The sequence below is a fragment of the Prionailurus viverrinus genome, chromosome A1 (genome assembly GCF_022837055.1).
Source record: "Prionailurus viverrinus isolate Anna chromosome A1, UM_Priviv_1.0, whole genome shotgun sequence".
NCBI classification, from domain to species: domain Eukaryota; kingdom Metazoa; phylum Chordata; class Mammalia; order Carnivora; family Felidae; genus Prionailurus; species Prionailurus viverrinus.
The window spans coordinates 130754608-130777880 of NC_062561.1; the positions used below are offsets into that span (position 1 = coordinate 130754608).

General features: G+C 35.5%; 1 protein-coding gene across 6 annotated transcripts in view; it reads left to right on the top strand.

Moving 5' to 3' along the window:
- The window catches only part of IPO11 (importin 11), a 210594-nt gene that overhangs the window by 118010 nt on the left and 69311 nt on the right, over positions 1-23273 (top strand). For all 6 annotated transcript variants that reach the window (XM_047867314.1, XM_047867303.1, XM_047867320.1 and 3 more), the window contains exons 23-27: positions 375-454; positions 831-911; positions 12960-13055; positions 13974-14087; positions 21548-21669. In XM_047867314.1, the coding sequence (XP_047723270.1) occupies positions 375-454; positions 831-911; positions 12960-13055; positions 13974-14087; positions 21548-21669 (493 nt within the window). The remainder of the gene's footprint in view (positions 1-374; positions 455-830; positions 912-12959; positions 13056-13973; positions 14088-21547; positions 21670-23273) is intronic.

Genomic DNA, 23273 nt, shown 5'->3' on the forward strand with positions numbered 1-23273 from the left:
GAATTACCTAAATGGTTTAAGTTTTTGGAGTGTAACAGGGACTCTTTCCATAAGTAGGGCACTAGCACTAGAAATGTAGTTTGAAACAAAAGGTTGGTTCATTTGGTTACATAATTCTTTTCTGAAGGGAAAAAAAAGCCTGGTCCTTAATATTTTTTTCTGAATTGTTTTAACTAGTGGAGGTGTATGGGAAAGTACTCACGTATAGGTTGATGTCAGTTTTTAGATAACTATCTGTATCTTAGTAGTCTGAATAGCACTCAGAAAAGATTTGTAAAGAAGGGTATATAACTTAGTTCTAAATAAATTGTTTCATTTAAACTGATTGTGAACATTGAATTAATTTGTTCTTTTTCAAATAAATTTATTGGCAGAACTAAGTTCAGAAAACCTCAGAACCTGCTTTAAGATCATCAATGGTTATATCTTTTTATCATCAACAGAATTTCTACAGGTATGGTTTAGTAGTTTCTGCGTTGTAAAAATTTATGTAGTTATTTGATTGTTGCTCATTTGAAATCAAGAGGTACCTTTTACAAATTTTAAAGATCGCTCTATTACTTTAAAGAGAGAAAAAAACTTTGTAAGCACTGTAAGGCAGATAGGATGCAGATAAATGTATCCTTATATTTCTGTAAAAATCAGTAAAGCAGTGAACTGTATTTTTATTTTCTAAGCTTTTCCTTCTTAAGAGTTCTAATTGAAACTTTATATGCTTAGAACTTAAGTATATAATGCACAAATAGGTGATAGTTCCACATTGAATTTTTGCCTTTTTTAATACTGCAAATGTATTCATATGTATATTTTGACTTCTGATTGAATTTCAGACATATGCAGTAGGTCTATGTCAGTCCTTTTGTGAGCTGCTAAAGGAAATTACTACAGAAGGTCAAGTTCAAGTGCTCAAGGTATTGTCCTATGTTAAATGAATATTGTAATTTTTCCATCTGTATTTTGCAAAATTGGACCTTCATTTGGGTTTGGATGATTGGCAAGAAAAGTACTAGACAGTTTTTTCTTTTAAAGTTATTTAATTTCTCTGACACCTCTGAACCAGGGATCTCAAACTTGAATGTGCATACAGATCTCCTGAGGATGTTGTTAAAATGCAGATTCCACGTTTCTGACAAGGTCCCTGCTGATGGGACCCTAATCAAGGCCCATTCCTCCTCCCCCATTCTGAAACCTTACTTTGTGTAGCAAAGCTTTAAAATGTTTATGAATTGTAAACACGTATTGGTAGCATGTGATACGTCTCACTGCTCCAGTTGGTTAGCCTACTTGTAGGAAGAAATTTTATTATTATAATTTAGAACTTTTAATTTGTGTTGGCTATCATAGTTACACTACTAACTTGTATAGATTGTGTATAATTTAGAATGAATATCAAATCATTGTGTTGTATACCTGAAAGTAATGTATGTTCTATGTCAGTTATACCTCAATTAAAAAAAAAACTTTAAAAATAAACTGAGTTAATCTTTATGCCTTATATCTTTCCAGGTTAAAGATCTTTATATGTTGCATATAATTGTGTATAATTAAGAACAGGCTCCGAGTTGTATATATTTATGTACTTAAGATATAACTAGTATCAAATATATATATTTATAAACACATAGGTGTTTATAAATATAGTGAAATATATCTTTACATGTACACGTATGTGTGTGTATATACATAACGTTCACATGTGCTCTGTTTGTACTTCACAAGAATGTACATCCCCTTTTTATCCCCCTCATTTCTTAGCTGTGTTCTAGATCAGATATGGTCAGATATGCAAGATGGTTAGGTGAAGTGTTAATTATCATAACAAAGTATGATTTATTGTATGGAAACCATGGCATTTATTTAGGTCCTAAAAACTATATGATTTCCCCCCAGTGAAATAAAAAGTGTTTGCTCAAAGAGGTCCATTTTAAGAAAGGTACAATTGACCCTTGAATAAGTCAGAGGCTTAAGTTGGTGACGCTCTGCACATTTGAAAATCCAGGTTTAACTTCTGAATCCCCATAAACTTCTAATAAACCCTGCTGTTGACCAAACGCTTATGTAAATAATCCATTAACAAGTGTGTTTTAAGTTTATCTGTATTATATACTGTATTCTTAAAGTAAGGCAGAAAAAATGTTATTATGGAAATCATATGAGATAAAATGAAAAGAAATGAGAAAATGCATTTACTGTACTATACTGAAAAAATCTGCATAAAAGTGGAATTGCACACTTCACACCCATGTTGTTCAAGAGTCAGCTGTATGTAACTAATGAAAGTAATTGTCATACTAATCCACAGTGTAAATGGGGCGGGTTACTAAGCGGGTAAATGTGCAGATGGTAAAATCCTCTGTATTAACCACTGTGATAAGCTACTATGCTTCGGATAAGAGTAACTATCAGTGTGAACTTACTGAAGCATCGTAATATTTAAAGTGTTCTTCAGACATTTATTGTATACACGCACTTGTAAAACTCCAGATATCCATGTTAATATGCTTATTGATTTTACTTTCATATTGGTTGCATTTGATATCTTTGGTGATTATTCATTTATTCACCAAGTGGGTCAGCAAACTTTCTGTAAAGTACCAGATAGTAAATGTTTTAGGGTTTGTGGGCCCATAGAGTCTTTGTCTCAACTATTTGTATCTGCCATTATAGAATTGAAAGCAGTTATAAATGATATGTAATTGAATAAGTGTGGTTGTATTCCAGTAATGCTTTATTGATAGGGTTATGGTTCATGGGCATAGTGTGCCAACCCTTGGTATTGGTATTTATTGCTTTCTTCTACTAGGCATAGGTGATAGGAAAACAGTTTCTGCTTTTTTTTTTAATTTTTTTTTAATGTTTATTTATTTTTGAGAGAGAGAAACAGAGTGTGAGCAGGGGAGGGGCAGAGAGAGAGGGAGACACAGAATTGGAAGCAGGCTCCAGGCTCCGAGCTGTCAGCCTGGATCCCGACGCGGGGCTCGAACTCGCAGACTGTGAGGTCATGACCTGAGCTGAAGTCGGATGCTTAACCGACTGAGCCACCCAGGCGCCCCCAGTTTCTGCTTTTAACTCATTTTATTGGATGGGAGTGGCAAGTAAACGAAACAGCCCCTATTCAGTGTTATTTAAATAGTGGTTTTGCATTAGAGGTTTAGTAGGGGTTTATGGTTTCCAGATAAAACACAGTTTTTTAATTTGCAAATTATGGCAACCTAGGTTAGGATGAATTAGACAAATACCAAGTTAAATAACACAAAGAAGTGAGAAAGACTAAGAGCAGAGAAAATACTGTGATGATTGTCTATTGAAGGTGAAGATAATGGTGGTATTTAAAACACATAGTAACTATAAATTGGAAGGTATCCTATGCCGTAGTACTGAGGTTTTCACTTATCAGATGATCAGACAAGGGAGGTACTGGATCATATCATTAAGGACTATATATATTTGCCAGGGCCACTATAACAAAGTACCACAGTGTGGGTGACTTACAACAATAGAAGTCAACGTATAATAGGAATTACGTTTCTCATAGGGTTCTACGTACCAGAAGTCTAAAATCAGGATGTTGGCGCGGCCAACAAAATATGGCAAAACTCTGGTTTTAATTTCATATTTATTTTCTTTCTTAGTATAGGGTTAAAGGGTGAGAATGTGAGCCACAGTTGGAAAAGAAGCATTGGGCTCTGAAGGGGTAATTATAGGAATCTGTGGCTTATAGAGACCCTGGATGCCTGAGGCCTGGTCTGCTGCTATGTGTTTTCTCAGTCCTCACTCCCACTACTTTCAAAGGATTCTCTCAGCTGCAAAGATTTTAAGTAACACTGGACATGTTGTGTACAAAAATGTTCTTGCGAATTTTTAATGCATTTATGCCCTTACCAAACTGATGTAGCAGCAATATATAATTTTACTGAGAAACTTCATTTGTCTTAGGTAATCCTAGCCTCATCTTTTGCCTGGGTGATAATTTCTTCCCCAGAACTAGAAGATATTTAAAAAAAAAATAAAAAAAGTCAACACTGGGCCTTAATTCTACCTGAGGAAAAATGACTGGCAATATAGGAGTGAAAGAAATTTGAAAGGAAATTGCCTTCTCATTTTGATGGTATCTTTATAGATTTCTCTCTCTCTCTCTCTCTCTCTCTCTCTCTCTCTCTCTCTCTCTTTCTCTCTCGGAGTGTGTGTGTGTGTGTGTGTGTGTGTGTGTGTGTGTGTGTATCTATCTTTCTCCTCTAGGAGACTAAGCTTTTCCATGGTCCTAACTTCAATAAATTATGTATTTTCTTTTCTCTGAATGCATACAGTGTAAATGTTTTGGAAGCGAGGGAATCCATAATTCTTACGTTAAGGATTGCACAGTGATTATCCCTACGTCCAGCAGAAATACCAACTAAAACATACCAACTGTACATTTGCAGTGTTATTCCCTCTTGGCCTGTGCTTTGCACATCCATCTGGAGTATATTCTGGGCCTAACTTCTCTCATTTGTTAATGTAAGGAGTTGTGCCACATGAAATTTTAATAATTTGTAACTGCATTATCTGAAGTCCTCTGTGCTAAATTTTAATGGATATATTTTAAGTGATTAAGAGGTTGTTTCTTAGTTTTAAACATCTCCCCAAAAATTTGAATTGAAATGTTTTTGCTTTTTCCTGCTTTGTCATGGTTTTAATAATTTCTGAAGGACAAATTGTTCTGAGCCATATGGAATGGGCATTGTGAAATTCATTTGAAAAATGATGCAGATTTTTAGGATGTGTCATAAGGGGAATGTTGACTATTTTTAATTCTATTCTTAACGAAATAATACAATTAAAGCGGTCTAGCATGGTGGGTGAGACTACAGATTGAAGTCAAACTTGCCAGGGTTGGAATATTGGCCCTGCTCCTTCACAGCTGTGGAAGGTGAGCAGGTTACTGTGTTCCTCACTTTCCATCTTGAAAATGGGCAGGAAAACTACCTGTATCCTAGAGTTGAGAGGAGGATCACATGAGCTTACATATGTGAAGTACTCACCACAGTGCCTACCATGTAATCAGGTAGTATAAGTGTTGGCTATTTTTACCTAATTATATAATTAAGTACTTGTCCGATATCTCCCTTCGGAGGAAGTTAGGCTACCAAACTTGTAGGCCATATAATTCATTTGGTTAAGATTTTTGGCTGTAAGAAAACCAAAACAAATCAGGTTATTCCACCTCTTCTATTGAACATTTCTTCTAAATAAGTGTTTAAAGTAAAAAATACATTAGTTAAAACTTCAAAACTAAGGCTATTTACACAATGATAAAGCTTCATTTTTTATCAAGAGTTATATATCTCAGGGGCACCTGGGTGGCTCAGTCGGTTAAGCAGCCGACTTCGGCTCAAGTCATGATCTCGCGGTCCGTGAGTTCGAGCCCCGCGTCGGGCTCTGTGCTGACATCTCAGAGCCTGGAGCCTGTTTCAGATTCTGTGTCTCCCTCTCTCTCTGACCCTCCCCCATTCATGCTCTGTCTCTCTCTGTCTCAAAAATAAATAAACGTTAAAAAAAAAAAAAAGAATTATGTATCTCAGCTGGCTCTTTGAAATTAATTTTATTTAATTCTTTCTGGCTTTCCAAAATAGTAGCATAGTCTTTTAAAAATTTTTTATTGTGGAAATTACCAAATTTACTAGAAAAAAATTTCTTTGCCTCTCCTCTTTCCTTTCATGTGAAAGGTGATATCACTGTTGGTTTTTTTTTTTTTATTAAAAAAATTTTTTTAATGTTTATTTTTGAGAGAGAGAGTGCAAGTGGGACAAGAGCAAAGAGAGAGGGAGACACAGAATCTGAAGCAGGATCCAAGCTCTGAGCTGTCAGCACAGAGCCCAACACAGAGCCGGAACTCAGGAACTGTGAGATCATGACCTGAGCTGAAGTCGGACGCTCAGCAATTGACTGAGCCATCCGTGCGCCCCTGATATCATTGTTTCATAATTGTACGTAATAATATTTGATTTAGTTATTCAGCACAAATCAGTTATCATGCAAGTGTACGTTAAAATATTTGTACCATTTAACAAAAGTTAAAGATTAAACCAGTTCCTTCGGACATATGGCGACAGGAGTTACTTGATAGGATATGAGTACTTGAATTAAAAATTGGCCATCTCATACAACATTTAACACTATTTTTGGGTAAACATTGCTATAACTAAACCTGTGTATTTTATTTGAAATCTCAGAGGCTAGATCTTATCATTTAATTGATGATAAATACTAGGAGTTTGGCAACTATGAATAAATTATTTGTGTTTTTTAAATGAAGGAATATTTTAGGACAATGGTGCTTTTATGCCTGTACTTGAAAACTGAGAGAATTTTCAAAATTTTTGTCATTTTCCTATTCTCAGAGTTCCAGTAAAGCTATAATAGTATTTAATGTTAGCTCATTATTTTCATTTTTAATACCTCTAACATACTGTTTCTTAATATAGTAAGCCATATAACATTTTTAATACATTTTTGGCTAAATGTCACTGTTACACTAATTTCTGACACTATCTAGAAGTAACTGCTTTATTCTTTGAAGCAGAAAATTATAATGTTACAAAAATTGGATAGAGAGACAAGTATACCTGCTTTAGAAGCAAATGGTTGAGAGCAAAAATAGACTTTATTATATTTTGTGACTCAGAACAAGTTATCTAGGTGAATACAATTATATTCTAAAAATACTCAAATTTGAATTACTAACCTCTCTTTAATTTGAAATTTGTCTATATGAGTACATATCATTTTGAGTTTAGAAACTCTCTTGTCATGGTCTTATCAACCAGTAATGAGTCATGTTGCTTTCATTCACTGTAGTAAGACTTAAGATGGCACAAATATTTTTAAGGTATAATTTATTCTGTAATAATAATAATAGATCTAATATTAACATATATATTACACATTGCTAAGCACATAACAGTCCTCACATAAACTTATGATGATAGTACTGGTTTTTTTCCCCATTTTACAGATGAGAAATTAAATCACAAAGAGGTAAATACTTTGTCCAAGGTCACACACCTACTAAGTATTGGATCTGTGATATAAACATAGGCATTCTGACTTCAGGATCCATGCATGCCTTTAACCACTGTGTTTGCAGTGTAAGCCTAAAACAAGAAAATGGTTTGAGTGGAAGATACCAGCTAAAAGCCTGCATTTTTTTTTTGACAGATTTAAAAAATATAGTCTCTTCCAAGTATATTCAGAAAAGGGATGGATTAAAACCAAAGTGTAGAAGTTTAATTTATAATAGCAGAATGATAAAAAATAATTAGTAATAGGTAATTAGATGATTGGAGGTACCCCAGCTTATTAAACCACATGGAAAAGTACTGTGCAGCTTAAAAAGGAATGAAGATGACCTCTGTATAATAGTGTTCGAATGATTTTGAGATTATAGGCGACGACTAGTGTCTGGAATTTTCTTGTTTCAAGAGTACAGCATACAGAGCAATGGACAAATAAACCAAATTAATAAAGGTGGTTGTGGAGTGGGAAGAGGGAGAGAGGGTAAAAGGTAGATCTTTCAGGTTGTATGCCTGTTGTTTGCTTTAGGTTTTGGAGTCAAATAGATGCTTTACAGGATTTAAAATAATAAAGCAGAAGTAGTTCCTAAAGATCAAAAACAGGTAAAACATTTGCACCTATTATTATGTTGGTGCCATAGCCATCTGAGAAGAATATTTCAAGTAACTTTAGTACATAGTATTTTACATGTGTATCCCTGGTGGGATACAATATTAGACCAGAAAGAAACACTCGGAAATTATAAATTGCGTTCAACAGTGTTATTGTCATTAGTAATTATTAGTATGGTTATTTTGAAACCTGTAAGTATATATGTAGAATCTTGTATTTATTAGTAAGAAACAAGTTAATGTTATTACAATCTGAGATTTTTCCACTGTAAGAGAAAGATGGAAATACAAAATCAAATGTCAAATGCTATAATGTTAGCTGGAGTTGGTGAATTTATGGAGTATACTTTTCGGGAAGAGAAAACAGATTTCTTAAAGCTGTCTAAGGGAAAGACCTAGAAGCAGTGTTAATCCAGTGGCATAGATTGTGGCATAGAATCCTAGAACATAGTGGCTTGTAAATGTTGTTTCCTGCTGGTTGGCTCCAGAGTTGAGACAAGAGATACTCAAGATAAAATGGAGAGATCTCTTTGTGTCAGAAGGAAGAGAAGGTGGGAGTCTGTGAAAAGGATACAGGAATCAATTTGAAGGAGCTCCTACTTGGCTAATGATGGGACAGTTTGAGCATCAGAATAAAACTGCACTGATTAAAACACATCACACAAGCTAGAATTCCTGAGAACATAATGATTCCCCTCCTAAGAACATAATGATTCCCCTCCTAAGAAGAGTAAGTTATGATTTAAATTCTATTAATATCTGTATATTATCTTATTTTAAAGTATCTTTGATTACTTTAGTTGTCTTTAGAATTATTTTCTTCTGTTTGGCCATCCGTGTGTACCTGCATTTCACTTGATATATACAGAATTGTTTATTACCCCTGAAACCATTAGATGGATTTTTCAAATTTTTTTTAGAATGGAAGGCAGTGCTGCTGATCAAAATGTTCAGAAGGATTTTGATCCTAGGTTTATAGAGGTGCCTTCTTCAGTGGAAATAGTCATAATTTTAGCACTGTGGCTTTTAAGTCAAAACTGCTTTATCTTACTTGGAAAGTGGACTGTGAAATGTCATGTGTGGAAGTTAAAAAGGACCGTTCCGTGGATTTTCACTTCTGAGGTTCATCATGTCCACAATAAAACCTCATTATTATTGGGGCGCCTGGGTGGCGCAGTCGGTTAAGCGTCCGACTTCAGCCAGGTCACGATCTCGCGGTCCGTGAGTTCGAGCCCCGCGTCGGGCTCTGGGCTGATGGCTCAGAGCCTGGAGCCTGTTTCCGATTCTGTGTCTCCCTCTCTCTCTGCCCCCCCCCCCCCCCCCGTTCATGCTCTGTCTCTCTCTGTCCCCAAAATAAATAAACGTTGAAAAAAAATTTTTTTTTTAAATTAAAAAAAAAAAAAAAACCTCATTATTATTAGCAGGGCCACAATTGTACCATTGGTCAAACATGAAAACTAGGATTAATTCCAGACTTTTTCACCTTTGGTTAACTGTTCAATTGGTTTTCTAAATCTTATCAGTTCTATTTTTTAAATTTTCTTTTGATTCTGTTTCACAATCCCTGCTCCAAGTCTCATAATAGCATTTTGGTACATAATTTTTCAGAAACAACCTCATCTTCCATAGCTATGGTTCCTAGCCTTTTTGAATACAAAGATTCCATTTTAGTCCTGAAATATTTGTGGGTCCTTTATACAATAGTAACTGTCTTTATATATAAAGAAAATGCATACTGATGGCTGGTTTCTACTGAATGATAGATTTAAGTGAATTTATACTTTGAAAATCATAACGATCTAAATGTGTGATGATTACTCCTTTTCTGCACACGCTTCTATAACCTTTGGAGTTAATTTTTTTGGTGTAATTTTTTATATGCACTACTTTCTTTGCCAGTAGTTTCTGCTCAATACATTCAGATGCTTTGACCCATCAGGTATTTTATTACTTTAATTTTCTTGATGAAGTCTCTTCCAGAGCTATCCTCACTCCCCGGCCTTCCTCTTCTGCCCCAGGCTTGTAGCTGCTTCTTGTTCCCGGTATCCCGAAATTTTACAATGATGTGCCTTGATGTCAGTTGATTTTAATTTATTGTACTAGGCACTACTGGGGTCTCCTAGTCTGGAAACTCTTTTAGAGCCTTTCAAGATAATACAATATCTTCCCTGGGGAGAGAGATGGTCAGTTGCCCAGATGTGCAGATTTGGGAATATTGGGCAATCTGTTCCATAAATAGACTTTCAGTCAGCCTTAGTTTTAGCTTTTTCTATACTCTATTTTCCAAAGGAGATTCTGCTAATTTCTGTGGGTTTTGATGAGAGGTAGCAAGAAGATAGATGGTGTAAATTAAGTTGCTTCTCCACTCTGTCCATTGCAACCTTAGGTTTTTAGCTCTTTGTGACCTGATAAGTCAGTTACTTTTTTAATTTCTTCTTTGTGTCTTCCAGTGTTCATCTCTCATCCTGTGGTCCTTTGACAATTATGCCCCCTCCCTTTAAAATCCTTGTACTGTAATTATAGCAGAGTATCAGGAGGGAATGAAGTTAAATGTTTGTCTAACATCAGCAGATGATTTATTTTCCATTCATAGCTAAAGTAGAGACTTGGTGGTAGCATCTACCTCTGAGATTTCTCTCAGTTTACTAGTTTATCTACATATTTCCCCATCTTATTCCAAATCTCTCTCTCTTTTTTTAAATACACTTTATTGTGGTTAGATTGAATTATCTTCAGAATTTCATCTCTGGTTGCTTTTAATCAGGAGCTGTGATATCTTTGATCCTGTATCTCTTAGTAGATAGAATATTGCTTGGCCCACAGAGTTTTTGTATTTTTAAACTTTTCTTTGGACATTCCCTTTACTTCTTGCTCAAAATTAGAGCATCCACGGGTATTATTTGCTTATCCTGACAATGTTTCAAAATGCATGGAGATATATTTGATTGTGATCGTGTTTGGAGTATGCGCTTGGCAGATAATGAACAGAAACCAGAGATGTTAAAAGCCCCTCAATGCATGGAGTAGTCCTGAACAGTAAATCCTTCTCCCACTCAGAATGTCAGTCATCACGCTTGAGAAATAATGGTACAAGTTTTAAGGGCAGCTTGGCTCTGCCTTGAGTCTAGTACCTGCCCACAAACCTCTTAAATGGTGTCTGGTTTCATTCTTACCTCTCCAGCAGTGGTGCTATAAGCATGGGAAATTCCTTCTTGGTCCTCATTGCTGCTTCCTGACTATTGCCCTTCTTGCTCCCTAAAAAATATAACAAAAATAAACAAACAAAAAATCTCACTCTACTTTGAATTTCATGCTACCTATCTTTGTTATAGAGGGAACCCATTTCACTCACACTTCAAAATTTTCACCTGTAACAATCAGTGTTGATGATTGGTAACTTACATAATTATATTATAAATGAAATAAGATTATTTCTCACGTAATAAATATACAGTATGTATGCAACAAGCCTTTTTTGTCTAATTTATTGATAAACTTGGAAGGTGGATTCACCTTTGGAGAGTGAGTATAGTTTTTATTAACTTCCCTTTTCTCGCTTAAAAGCCAATACTTTTAAAAATAATTAACATACATTATTTAGGTATGTAATACAATGATCTAGTAATTCTGCACATGACTCCGTTCTCAGCATGAAAAGTGTACTCTTAATCCCCTTCACTCTATATCACACACCTTCCTACCTACCACCTCTGGTAACCACCAGTTCTCAGTATTTAAGACTGTTTTTTTGGCTTGTCTCTTTTCTTCTTTGTAAACTATTTTGTTGCATAAATTCCACACGAGTGCAATCATATGGTATTTGTCTTTCTCTCACTGACTTATGTCATATAGCATAATACCCTCTAGATCCATCTGTGTTGTTGCAAATGGCAAGAGTTCATTCTTTTTTATGGCTGAGTAATATTCCATTGTATATCTGTACCACATCCTTTTTATCTTTTCATCTGTGGATGGCCACTTGAGTTGCTTCCGTATCTTGGCTACTGGAGATAATGCTAGAATAAACATAGAATAAAGCGTATGTCTTTTTGAATTAGTGTTTTCATTTTCTTTGGGTAAATAGCTAGTAATGGGTTACTGAATCATAAGGTACTTCTAGTTATAATTGTTTGAGGTCGCTCCATACTGTTTTCCACACGGCTGCACCTGTTTGCAATCCCACCAACAGTGCAACAGGGTTCCTTTTTCGCCACATCCTCAGTTATTTTAGCCATTTTTTGGGTGTGACATGATGCCTCATTTTGGTTTTAATTTTTATTTCCCTGATGATGAGTGATACTGAACATCTTTTCATGTGTCTGTTGGCAATGTATATGTCTTCTTTGGAAAAATACCTATTTGTCATCTCATTTTAATCAGATTGTTTTTTGGGGGTGGTGGTATTGCATTGTCTAAATTCTTTATATGTCTTGGATATTAATCCCCTTTCAGATACATTATTTGCAATTATCTTCTTACGCTTGGTAGATTGTCTTTTTGTTGTTGATGGTTTCCTTTGCTGTGCAAAACCTTTTTATTTTGGTGTAGTTCCAATGCTTGCATTTTGCTTTTGTTTCCCTCACCAAAGGAGACTCAAGTGTTTCTACAGCAGACGTCTAAGACATTACTGCCTATGTTTCTTCCAGGAATTTTATCGTTTTGGATCTCACATTTAGGTCTTTAATCCATTTTGAGTTTGTTTCTGTATATGGTATAAGAAAATGATCCAGTTTCATTCTTTTGCATGTAGCTGTTGAGTTTTCCCAGTACCATTTGTTGAAGAGACAGTCTTTTTCCCATTGCATACTCTTGCCTCCTTTGTTGAAGATTAATTGACCATATAATTATGGGTTTATTTCTGTGCTCTCTGTTCTGTTCCACTGATTTATGTGTCTGTTGTTGTGCCAGTGCCATACTGTCTTAATTACTACAAAAAAGCAAACACTTATGAAATGCCTTTTGCTGCCTCTGTTGGTGTGACATTTTGTAAGGGTTTTTTATAATGCAAATGTGATACATTAACAGAATGATACCTGTTATTAGAATGTGATTAATTATTCTATGTGGTATGTATAGCTATGTCTATATATTATACACCTTATATCACTTTTTTATCAAATCGATTTTTAATGGATTGTAAAAGTGCATCTAGTGTTGGAATATTGAATATGTCATGTGTTTGTGTATTCTGAGATTTAGTGTGTGTTCTTTAATTCATTGTTTTCTTTACCTGTATTTGCATGAAGCAGTTACTTGCATTATTAAGTATTACCAGTATGTCTTTCTGATTTTTAGGTTGTGGAAAACGCCCTTAAAGTGAACCCAGTATTAGGTCCACAGATGTTTCAACCAATTCTACCCTGTGTTTTCAGAGGTATTATAGAAGGAGAGGTAAGATTTTCCTTAAGCTTCTAAGAGTAGTAGTATTGGACTCTAGGATTCTACTTTTTTTCTTTAAGTTTTATGTATGTATGTATGTATGCATTTATGTGTGTGAGAGAGAGAGAGCATGAGTGGGGGAGGGGCAGAGACAGAGGGAGAGAAAGAGACTCTCCAGCAGGCTCCACACTGCCAGCACAGAGCCTGACGTGGGGCTCAAGCCCACGGAGCTGCAAGATCATGATCTGAGCCAAAACCAAGAGTCGGATGCTTAACTGCCTGAGCCATCTACTTTTATTTTCCTTCTTCGTTGGAAAAATACTTTTTCTTTATTATTACAGATAAACAGAGACCTTTTCTTATAATTGGAGTGTTTTGAAGTATATCAAGTAATTTTCAGGGTAGTTATCCAACTTTGCATTTTCCTTCTCCACAAAGTATAGCTTTTTTTTTTTAAACGTATGTCTCTTATTCATATGCATGTGTATTCATCCACAAAGATTTGAAATAGAGGAATGGAAAAGAACAGTGCTAGTTGTAGCACTTATTAAATATATGCAAATAATGCTTCTTTTTTTGAAGTCACTCTTTTAAGTTGATCCATGTAACTATGTACTTTTGGAGTATTCACGGTAGTAGGAATAAATAAGCCATCGGTAAATATTCTTTCTGTGTATCTGTTTATAATCCATATAACATATATGTAACACATTTATTTGACCTTGTATGACATAAATTTAGTAAGTTACTTCAAACTCAGATAATACTGGCACTTTATCCTAAAGAAGGGATTTTGATGTAGAATGTTATCGTATATCCCTGTTGACTGTTACTGTGTCCGTAATTGTTCTTATTTATACTCCTACCTAATTTTGACTCCTACCTATACTCCTGACATAATTTTATGTGTGCTGTCATTTATTTTTACAGAGGTATCCTGTCGTGATGTCAACATATCTTGGCGTTATGGGTCGAGTCCTGCTACAAAATACTAGTTTTTTTTCTTCGCTTCTTAATGAGATGGCACATAAATTTAATCAAGAGGTAAGAATCAGTTTAGTTAAATTAAAGAAATTCAGTTTTTATTCAAATAAGGATTGGAAATAATTTGGTGAAATGATTCTATAAAAGTCTTGTAGTATTTAAAATTTTATATTTAAAATTTTTAATAACTTACATTATACCTGTAATTTTGAAGAAAGAAAAAGGAATCTGTGAATGGCAACTGAAATTTACCCTTGTTCTCTTCATAATAGGCACTTGTATTCTGCTTAGCCATAGGATGGAATTTTGGTTTGTTTATGGTTTCAGTTTTTATTTATTCATACTTGAAGCAGAAATACTTGACATAAAATTATTTGCTGTCTTGCAATGTCATGCAGTGAGTTTCCTTCGTAATTATTGTGGGAAATAAGGTTACCAACAAAAGCTTACTAAAAAAATACTGTAACTGAAACCAGCCACCAGGGCAAGTATGGAATAAGGTTCTTAAGTGAGTTGGTTACTTGAGACTATATACATTATGTTAAAATATGGTTTTTGTGTTTTAGGTCCTTAATCTTTTCACATTTGTAAGATCCAGAAGGTGGAAAAGTACTTGAACGATGTCTTTAGAATGGAGGCAATTTGTAAAATCTCTGTGAAATAAAACAAAGAATAACAGATGTGTTATTTCCACTTAAAGGAAATCTAGATCAAGGAAGTGCAGATTTGAGAATGTATATGGCTTTTCTAGAATTTCATTTAGATATTATCACTAGATAATATCTAAATATCGTTAGAACTCCTAGCCTTTGTTTAGATGAATAGATATGTAAGATTTTTCATTACCTTCATTAAATTTAGCTGTGATGGGATAATATTAAAACAGTTAAAGGAGTTTATTTAGTTCAGTTTAGCAAAATTTGTTGAGTGATTTTTAAAATAACAGTATATTTAACAATATAAGTATCATGTATTATATTAAATCCTTACAACAACCTATTGAAATAATAGTATTTTTATTTCCATCTCTCATATAAGAAATCCGAGGCTTCCATAAATTTACGAGCTTGCCTAATTTTACACAGCTAGTAAGTGATGGAGATTCTGTGTATATTCCAGCTAACCTATCTTTGGAGCTTCATCTCTCAGTGAACACTCTACACTGCCTCCTATCCATCTTGGATCAGACACTTGTACACTACACACTGAAGACATTTGTTTTGACAAGCTTAGAGTTATCTTAAGGGAGAGAATAGTTAAATGGGTAATTTCACAGTAATCGTATGAGTACTATGTTAGAGATGTGTTCATTGTGCTGTGAGAAGAGAGCTGTCTACTATGTTACATTTTTTTCCTTTTTTGTGTGTGATAAAACACATATAAAATTTACCTTCAGTGATTTTTAAGTGTATCGTTCAGTGGTATTAAATATATTCATAATGTTGTACAGTCATCAGCACCATCCATCTTTATAACTCTTCCAGTCTTATAAAACTTGAACCTCTACACCCATTAAACCATAACTCTCCTAGCTGCTGGCAACCACCATTACACTTTCTATGCCTGTGATTTTGACTACTCTTAAGTACCTCATGTAAATGGAATCATAAAGTATTTGCCTTTTTGTGACTAACTTACATTACTGACATAATTTCCTTGTTGTAACATAGGTCAGATTTTACTTTCTTTTTAAGGCTGAAAGATATTCCAATGTATGTATATGCCACATTTTGCTTATCTGTTCATGCTTGGGTTACTTCCACAATTTAGCTACTGTGAATAAAGCTACTATGAACATGGCTTTACACTTACCTCTCGAAGTCACTGTTTTCACTTCTTTTGGATTGGTATCCTGAAGTGGAATCCCCGGGTCATATGGTAATTCTATTTTTAATTTTGTGAGGAACCACCATACTCTTTTCCCCAGCAGCTGTGCCATTTCAAATTCCTGCCCACCGTGCACAAGGGTTCCAGTGTTTGCCAACACTTGTTGTTTCTGTTTTGTTGTTGTTGTTGTTGTTTTGAGAGTGTTCACCTTAATGTGTGTGAGGTGGTATCTCCGTGTGTTTGTGAATGAATAGTGATGTAGACTGTCTCTTCATATGCTCATTGCCCATTTGTGTTTTTCTTCTTTGAAGAAATGTCCAGTCAAGTTCTTTGCCCTTCATTCAATCAGATTTTGTTTTGTTGTTGAGTTTGAGGAATTATTTATATGTTCTAGATATTAATTCCTAGATATTATGTGTTCTAGATATTAATTAATTCCAGATAAATGATTTGCAAATATTTTATCCTGTTCTGTGGGTTGCCTTGTTACTTTGCTGATACTTTTGCTACACAAAATTTTTTAGTTTTCAAGAAGTCCAGTTTGCCTTTCTTTTCCTTTTATTGCCTATGCCTTTCTGCCATATTCGAGAAATCATTGTCAAATCCAACGTGGGGAAGCTTTTTTACTGTGTTTTTTTTTTTTTTTTTTTTTTTTTTTGTTTTTAACGTGGTGCATTAAAAAGTCATACAGAAAATTTTCTGTAATTTCCTATCTATGTTTCCATGTTATCTTAAATAATCATCATTTAAAAAAAATAGATGAGAAGAAAAGGCCACCTCCACGGTGTTAAATTTCATATTAAAGAGAAATCACAAACAGTGGCTATTGCTGGGACTGTTGGAGCCTGTTGACAGTGTGAAAGATTGAGGAAAGAGCTGTTATTATTGGTTCAGACTTCTTTCATTCCTGGTATTTAGAGCGTAAGCCTTTTATGGAACACTTCTTATCTTTTCTCTTTTCATTTTTCATGACGAAGAGGACATTTGTTTTTCCTCAAAGAATTCAACAAAAACATGTCAAGCCATCATGTTTGAGCGTAGAGACGAAGGGAATGCAAGTGAATAAAATAGTATTCCAGTTCAGATGGCTGCTTTTGACTCTAAGCACAGTTTTGAAGAACATCAAAAATACATGCAGGAATTAATTAGGGCTAGGCAAATGAATTCCAGTAAATCCAGATAGCTTTGAAGCAAGAAAGGGTTTTGGAGATAGGTTGTCTCTTCTCAACACTTGAGAACAGTATGAGATAGAAGAGTAGGCCAAGTTAAACTAAGAATGATTTCGTATCTTTGGGAAAGGAGCTGGGTTTATTGCAGAAGCCACCATTAGAGTACTTTTTCTTCTAAGCATTTGTTGTGCGAAGTCTCTCAGGGTTACTTGTTTATATTGAATGAATGGTGAAAACTTTTTAGACTAATCACCTAATTTAGAGCTTAGAACTTTGGGGATATTGCGTGGTCTAGGGAAATTTACTAGAAAGTCACAGTATTTGTAGGTGGGGTTTTTTTTTTTTTTTCTCCTGAGGCATAGCCTCTCTTTTAGTATGAACAACTGTTGTGGAAGTCAGGGTGGGGGAAGGGCTTTGCAGGTGAGAATGTTTCACCATTCAGCATCTAGATTTTCATTTAAATTCTCTGACTTTAATTTATACCTCACCTTGCCTTCCTCTGTTCTTGGTTTCTTGAGTTGGAGCTTCTCTGATTTTAATTGTTCAGATTTTGTGTCTCTGAATTATTTCAGGAGTGGGAAAGGGGATCTACAAGGTTCTGATTGTTTCTTATACAGATTCTCAGCCAGTTTTCCTGTTTTGAGCTCTGTGCATCACCTCTGCCTTCTTTGAGGCATGATGATTGCAGGATTCTGAGGACCACATCTGCTTACATTATTGTTATTTCCTTGGCAGGCAGCTTGGTTTCAGGCTTTGCTGTTCTGCCCAGTCACTTAAGATTGTTTCATGCACCAGCCATCCTCAAAACACTGTTGCTGTCTTTACCCAGTGTAGTTTCTCCTCTTGGACTCTATGAGATTAATCCTTTGCTTTTTATATTTCTTTACTTTCATTGTGGGATTTAGGGGAGGGGGGAGTCCAACAAATGCCTACGTTCAGTACTAATTGATAATACTGCATTATGAAAACAAAATGTCCATATGCTTCCAGGATAGGTTTGCCTACAAAAGCTTACCATAATCTAGTTCTTGACTCCTTTAGCCTCATCCCTTAGCCTCATTTTGGAACTTCATGATCAGCTATTCACTGCACAGATCACTTTTCACTTTCTTGAGAGCACTTACCTTCCTCTTGCTCCAGAGTACTTGCCTACAGGCTCTTCATTCCCTCTCCCTCAAACACCCCGTCCCAGTCTCTCACCTTCCTTAAGCTTGATTCTTCATCTTGTTTCCTTCTTCCTTAAAACTAAAATCTTCTAGGGCTTCCTGGGTGGTTCATTTGGTTAAGCATTCACCTCTTGGTTTGAGCTTAGATTCTAATCTCACAGTTCATGGGTTTGAGCTCCACGCTGAGGTCTGTGTTAACATTGTGGAACCTGCTTGGGATTTTCTCTCTCTCTCTCTCTCTCTCTCTCTCTCTCTCTCTCTCTCTCTCCCCCCTTCCCCAGCTCACACTCTCTCTCTATCTCAAAATAAATAAACTTAAAAAAAAAACAAACAGGGGCGCCTGGGTGGCGCAGTCGGTTAAGCGTCCGACTTCAGCCAGGTCACGATCTCGCAGTCCGTGAGTTCGAGCTCCGCGTCAGGCTCTGGGCTGATGGCTCAGAGCCTGGAACCTGTTTCTGATTCTGTGTCTCCCTCTCTCTCTGCCCCTCCCTCGTTCATGCTCTGTCTCTCTCTGTCCCAAAAATAAATAAACGTTGAAAAAAAAAATTTAAAAAATAAAAACAAACAAACAAACAAACAACTAAGCTCCTCTAGGTAACTTTGCCTTAGTCTCCTAAGCTTTAGTTGGGTCTTTCTTAGGTATTCCTATAGTATTGGGAACTATGCATTTATCATCAGGGCCAGGTTTGGGTGAGGCAAGTGAGGTGCTGAGAGTGAGCACCTCCTTAAATTTTGACCTCACACACTTTTTTTTTTGCTTCATCCTTGTTTTGACTCTATTCATGTGTTCACAGGGTCAGCAGACTATGTATGGCCTATGGCCCGGATTCAGTCTGCTGCTTGTTATTGTAAAGTCTATGAGTTAAGGATGGTTTTTATAGGGATGTCTATGAACTGGGTGGCTTAGTTGGTTAAGCATCCAACTCTTGGATTCGATTCAGGTCATGATCTCACAGTTCGTGGGATTGAGCCACATGTCAGGCTCTGTGCTGACAGCTCAGAGCCTGGTTGGGATTCTTTCTGCCTTTCTGTCTTTCTCCTGCTTACACTGTCTCTCTTTCTCTCTGAAAATAAACAAATAAACAAAGAAAAAAAATGGGCTTTATATTTCTTAATGGTTGCATGAAAGTTTTCCAAAATTTTGTACAGGAATACATCCATGTGCATTTCTTTACATATTGTTTATGACTAATGTTGAGAGTTGAATATTTATGACTGAGACAATAAGGCCCACAAAGCCTTAAATATTTACTAACTGTCCCTTTAGAGAAAAAGCTTGCTGAGCCCCTGTGTTCGAATTGTTTATTTAAGTCCCCACACATTCACTGTTTTGTGCTGTTATTATTTTTGTAATCAAGGAAATAAATGTATAGACTATGGAGACATCTGTCTTTGCTGATAGCATCCTTATTCCAACCAGATACTTTATTGTAGTTTTAGTTGTATACATTACATTTCAATGTTAACTTGATATTTGCTTTTACAATGGTTATGGTTTATTTTTTAAATCTTGCTTACTAGGTATTAATTGTAGGAAGTCTAGAGAGCCTCTCTACCATTTGTTTCCAAATTAAATGTGACTTGAAGACAAGTGATATATATCAGAAGTTACCAAATTGTCACGGTTCATGGCGCCCTTAGCGTGTCTATAATATTTTCACGTGCTGATAAGCCAGAAGAAATAAAAATATCTCATGGTTTCTTTTATTAACTGGTTGGCTCCATGCAGCTTAATATGTACTTTAGTCCTAATAATTTAGTAGTTAACTGAAAAACAATATATAAGTCTAAAGAAAGAATAATATATTTATTTAATTCTTAAATTGCCACAATTACTTACTAATGGAATATGTATGCTTATTGGGCACCACTCAGATTCTCAAACTTTGGAGTCAGATTGGACACCTGCAACTTCGTTTTGTTTTACCTGGATTTCTGAGTAGTACTTCCCAAAGATAGAAAGTCATCATAAAGAAGAATTCTTGTTGTATCTGACAGATATTTCTCTGTGTCTCTGAATAATTATAAGCCTTTTGTGACTTCATTGCATCCTAGGATCCAGCACACAGTTAGCAGAACTCATATAAGTAATTGTCTTGAACATGTGTTTCCTTGACTGTTTATTACTTGTACAAAGTTGAAGTATTTCTAGGAAAACATGTAGAGGCATATAAGAAGAACAGTGTGGGAACTTAAGGTTGATTTTATATTCCCCAAATCCATGAAGTAGGGATGTTGATAGTAATTGCATTTTTTCAAAAGTACTATAAGTGGACAGGTGTTTATAAGCAAACCCTGAGATTGACTTTCAGTCACTATGATCAGTACAGTTGGTTGTGTTTTCCTTGATAGGTTCTAACACTTTGAGTCAACATTCTCCAGAAAAAAGAGAATCTTTTGTGTGGAGAGAGATGTGTGTGCATGTATACACATCACACACACAAGGATGAGAGAGAATATGAGAGAATGGAGGGGGAGGAGGCAGGGAGGGAGTGATTCTAAGGAATTGGCTCACTTGATTGTAGGCGCTGGCGAGTCCTAATTTTTTAGGAAAGGCTGAAAATTGAAATAGGATTTCTGGGTTATAGTCTTGAGGCAGGATTTCTTCTTTTCTGGGAAACCTTAAGTTTTGCTATTAAGGGGAAATTCCCCTGATTGAATGAGGCCCAATCCACATTATCTAGGGTAATCTCTCTTTTCTTTAAAGTCAACTCTTGGTACATGTTAATCATATCTATAAACTGCTTTGACAGTAACATCTAGACTAGTATTTGACCAGACAATTGGACACCTCAGCCTGGCGGAGTTGAAAGGTACAATTAACCAGCACACTTAGCAATTCTGTATTATGTTGATTATTTTTAATGTAGCATATAAATGTCCTGGAAACTGATTTATTTTTCTTTGAAATACTGCAGGTTGAGGTTACAACCTATCCTTTCCTCTAAAAGTAGCAACAAATCAGTCCAGCAAATTACACTTTAAATATTTAAACATCTAATCACCCAAGTGAATAACTATAAACTAAGTACAAGTTGACAATTTTGAAAAATGAGTGTACTTTTTTAGTGCGCCAGGAGTGTATTGGATTGGTGATTTATTAAATGAAATTACTAAAATCTAAATCTATTTAGATCTCGGAATAAGTTGGCTCTCAAGATTAATGAGAGTCATTTTCCGGTTTGCTCAAATTATTCCTTTCCAGCTCCAGGCTTGCCCCAAATTCTTGTATTTCAGTTCTGTCATTTGCTGGAATTGAACTTTAACCACACCTTGTGAGGTCTTAGCCTTTAACAGTAGTGCTCCGCAAGTAAATAGCATTTCATCTATTTTAAGATGCCTCCTGCTCTTTTTTCAGATGGATCAGCTTTTGGGAAATATGATTGAAATGTGGGTTGATCGAATGGACAACATTACGCAGCCTGAAAGAAGAAAACTTTCAGCTTTGGCTTTGCTTTCTCTTCTGCCATCTGATAATAGGTGAGGATATGCTTTTTAATACTTTTGTTTCTTTAAAGCATCAAAATATTAGCACTATCTTTGGCCGTTGGTATTGCTGCATGTTGCTGGGCAGTGTTGAATTATATATATGTGCTAATTTTGTTAGTAGACCGTGATGGGACAAGTGTTGGTCTAGATCTGAAAAAGATGTGAATGGGAGCGGTGGGCTCCCTTCACTTCACTTGGTCATGTTCATTTCATAATTTATGTCACTTTTGTCTGAATTTTCATTTTTTTATAATCAGATTTTATTACTTATTTTAGGTCCTCTTTTTTGTATAAGGTCAACGTGTAAAATTATGTCAGTAGCACTTTATAAAGTATCCTCCTGGTAATTCAAAAGAATGTTACATAATTTGTTGTTACTTACTGTGCATTATCTCTAAAGAAGCTTGCAATTTCTTTTTTCTCTTTGCATAGCTAAAGTCATTTTGTTATAGTTTACACACTTTGGTAAAACTTTCATTTCCATAAAGCAAATATAAAATCCTTTGATTTGGACGTTAAACAACACTATCAGTTTTTTTTGTTTTTACCCCTTGTCATTGTGGAGTTTGGCATTACCTCTTTCTTTCGTTCTTTCGTTCTTTCATTCTTTCGTTCTCTCTCTCTCTCTCTCTCTCTCTTATTTATTTGAAATTTTTTTTATTTAGAGAGAGAGGGAGGGAGAGCACAGCAGGGGAGGGACAGAGAAAGAGGGAGAGAGGGAGAGAGAGAATCCCAAGCAGGCTCCACACTGTCAGCACAGCGCCCAATGCGGGGCTCAAAGTCACAAACTGGGAGATTATGACCTGGGCCGAAATCAAGAGTTGGACCCTTAACTGACTGAAATGCCCAGGCACCCCTGTTTTTTTTATACTTTTAATTTTAAAGGTGTAAAGCAAGCCTTAAAATTGATTTTGTGTGAGAATAATAAACTAGATCATTATGTCTTAGGGAACTTTAAGAACACTTGTATCCTAATGATAAGTTAGGATAAACTAAATCCTATAAATAACTGAAATAAATCCACTTAGCAGGTGTTGTTTATTTCTGATATGGTAGTTTGAAATAAGCCCACAGGTAGTTGTTTTGTCCTAACACCATAGCAATAGATAATTATTGAACACATACTGTAATGCTGTATGTCTTTATATATTGCCACATGTTTCACATTTACATCTCATTCAGTTTTTAATACAGTCCTGAGGTATAGGCATGAATATTTTCTTTTTATAGAGCAAAGAAATAACCTGAAGATGTAAACTAACTTTCCTTGTGTGTGGCATGTGGCATAACATAACATAAGGCAGATTTTGAGCTGGCCCCACTGGACGCCAGGACTTGCTCCTTTAAATACAGGGTGGTGCTCTTTCTTAGGTGGACGTGCACAAGACCAACATATTTCCTCACTCTGAAATTGAGTGGTATCTTTCTGATTTCTGAAGACCAAATTCCAGCTACCTGTGTTACTACTTCTGTTTTCCTTTCTTACTGGAGAAACAGTGACTTGACAGTATTTAGGCCTTTAACATGGAAGTGTTAAAGAACCTCGTCTTGGACAGTAGCCAACACTGTAAACATTTGTTGAATAAATTAATGAA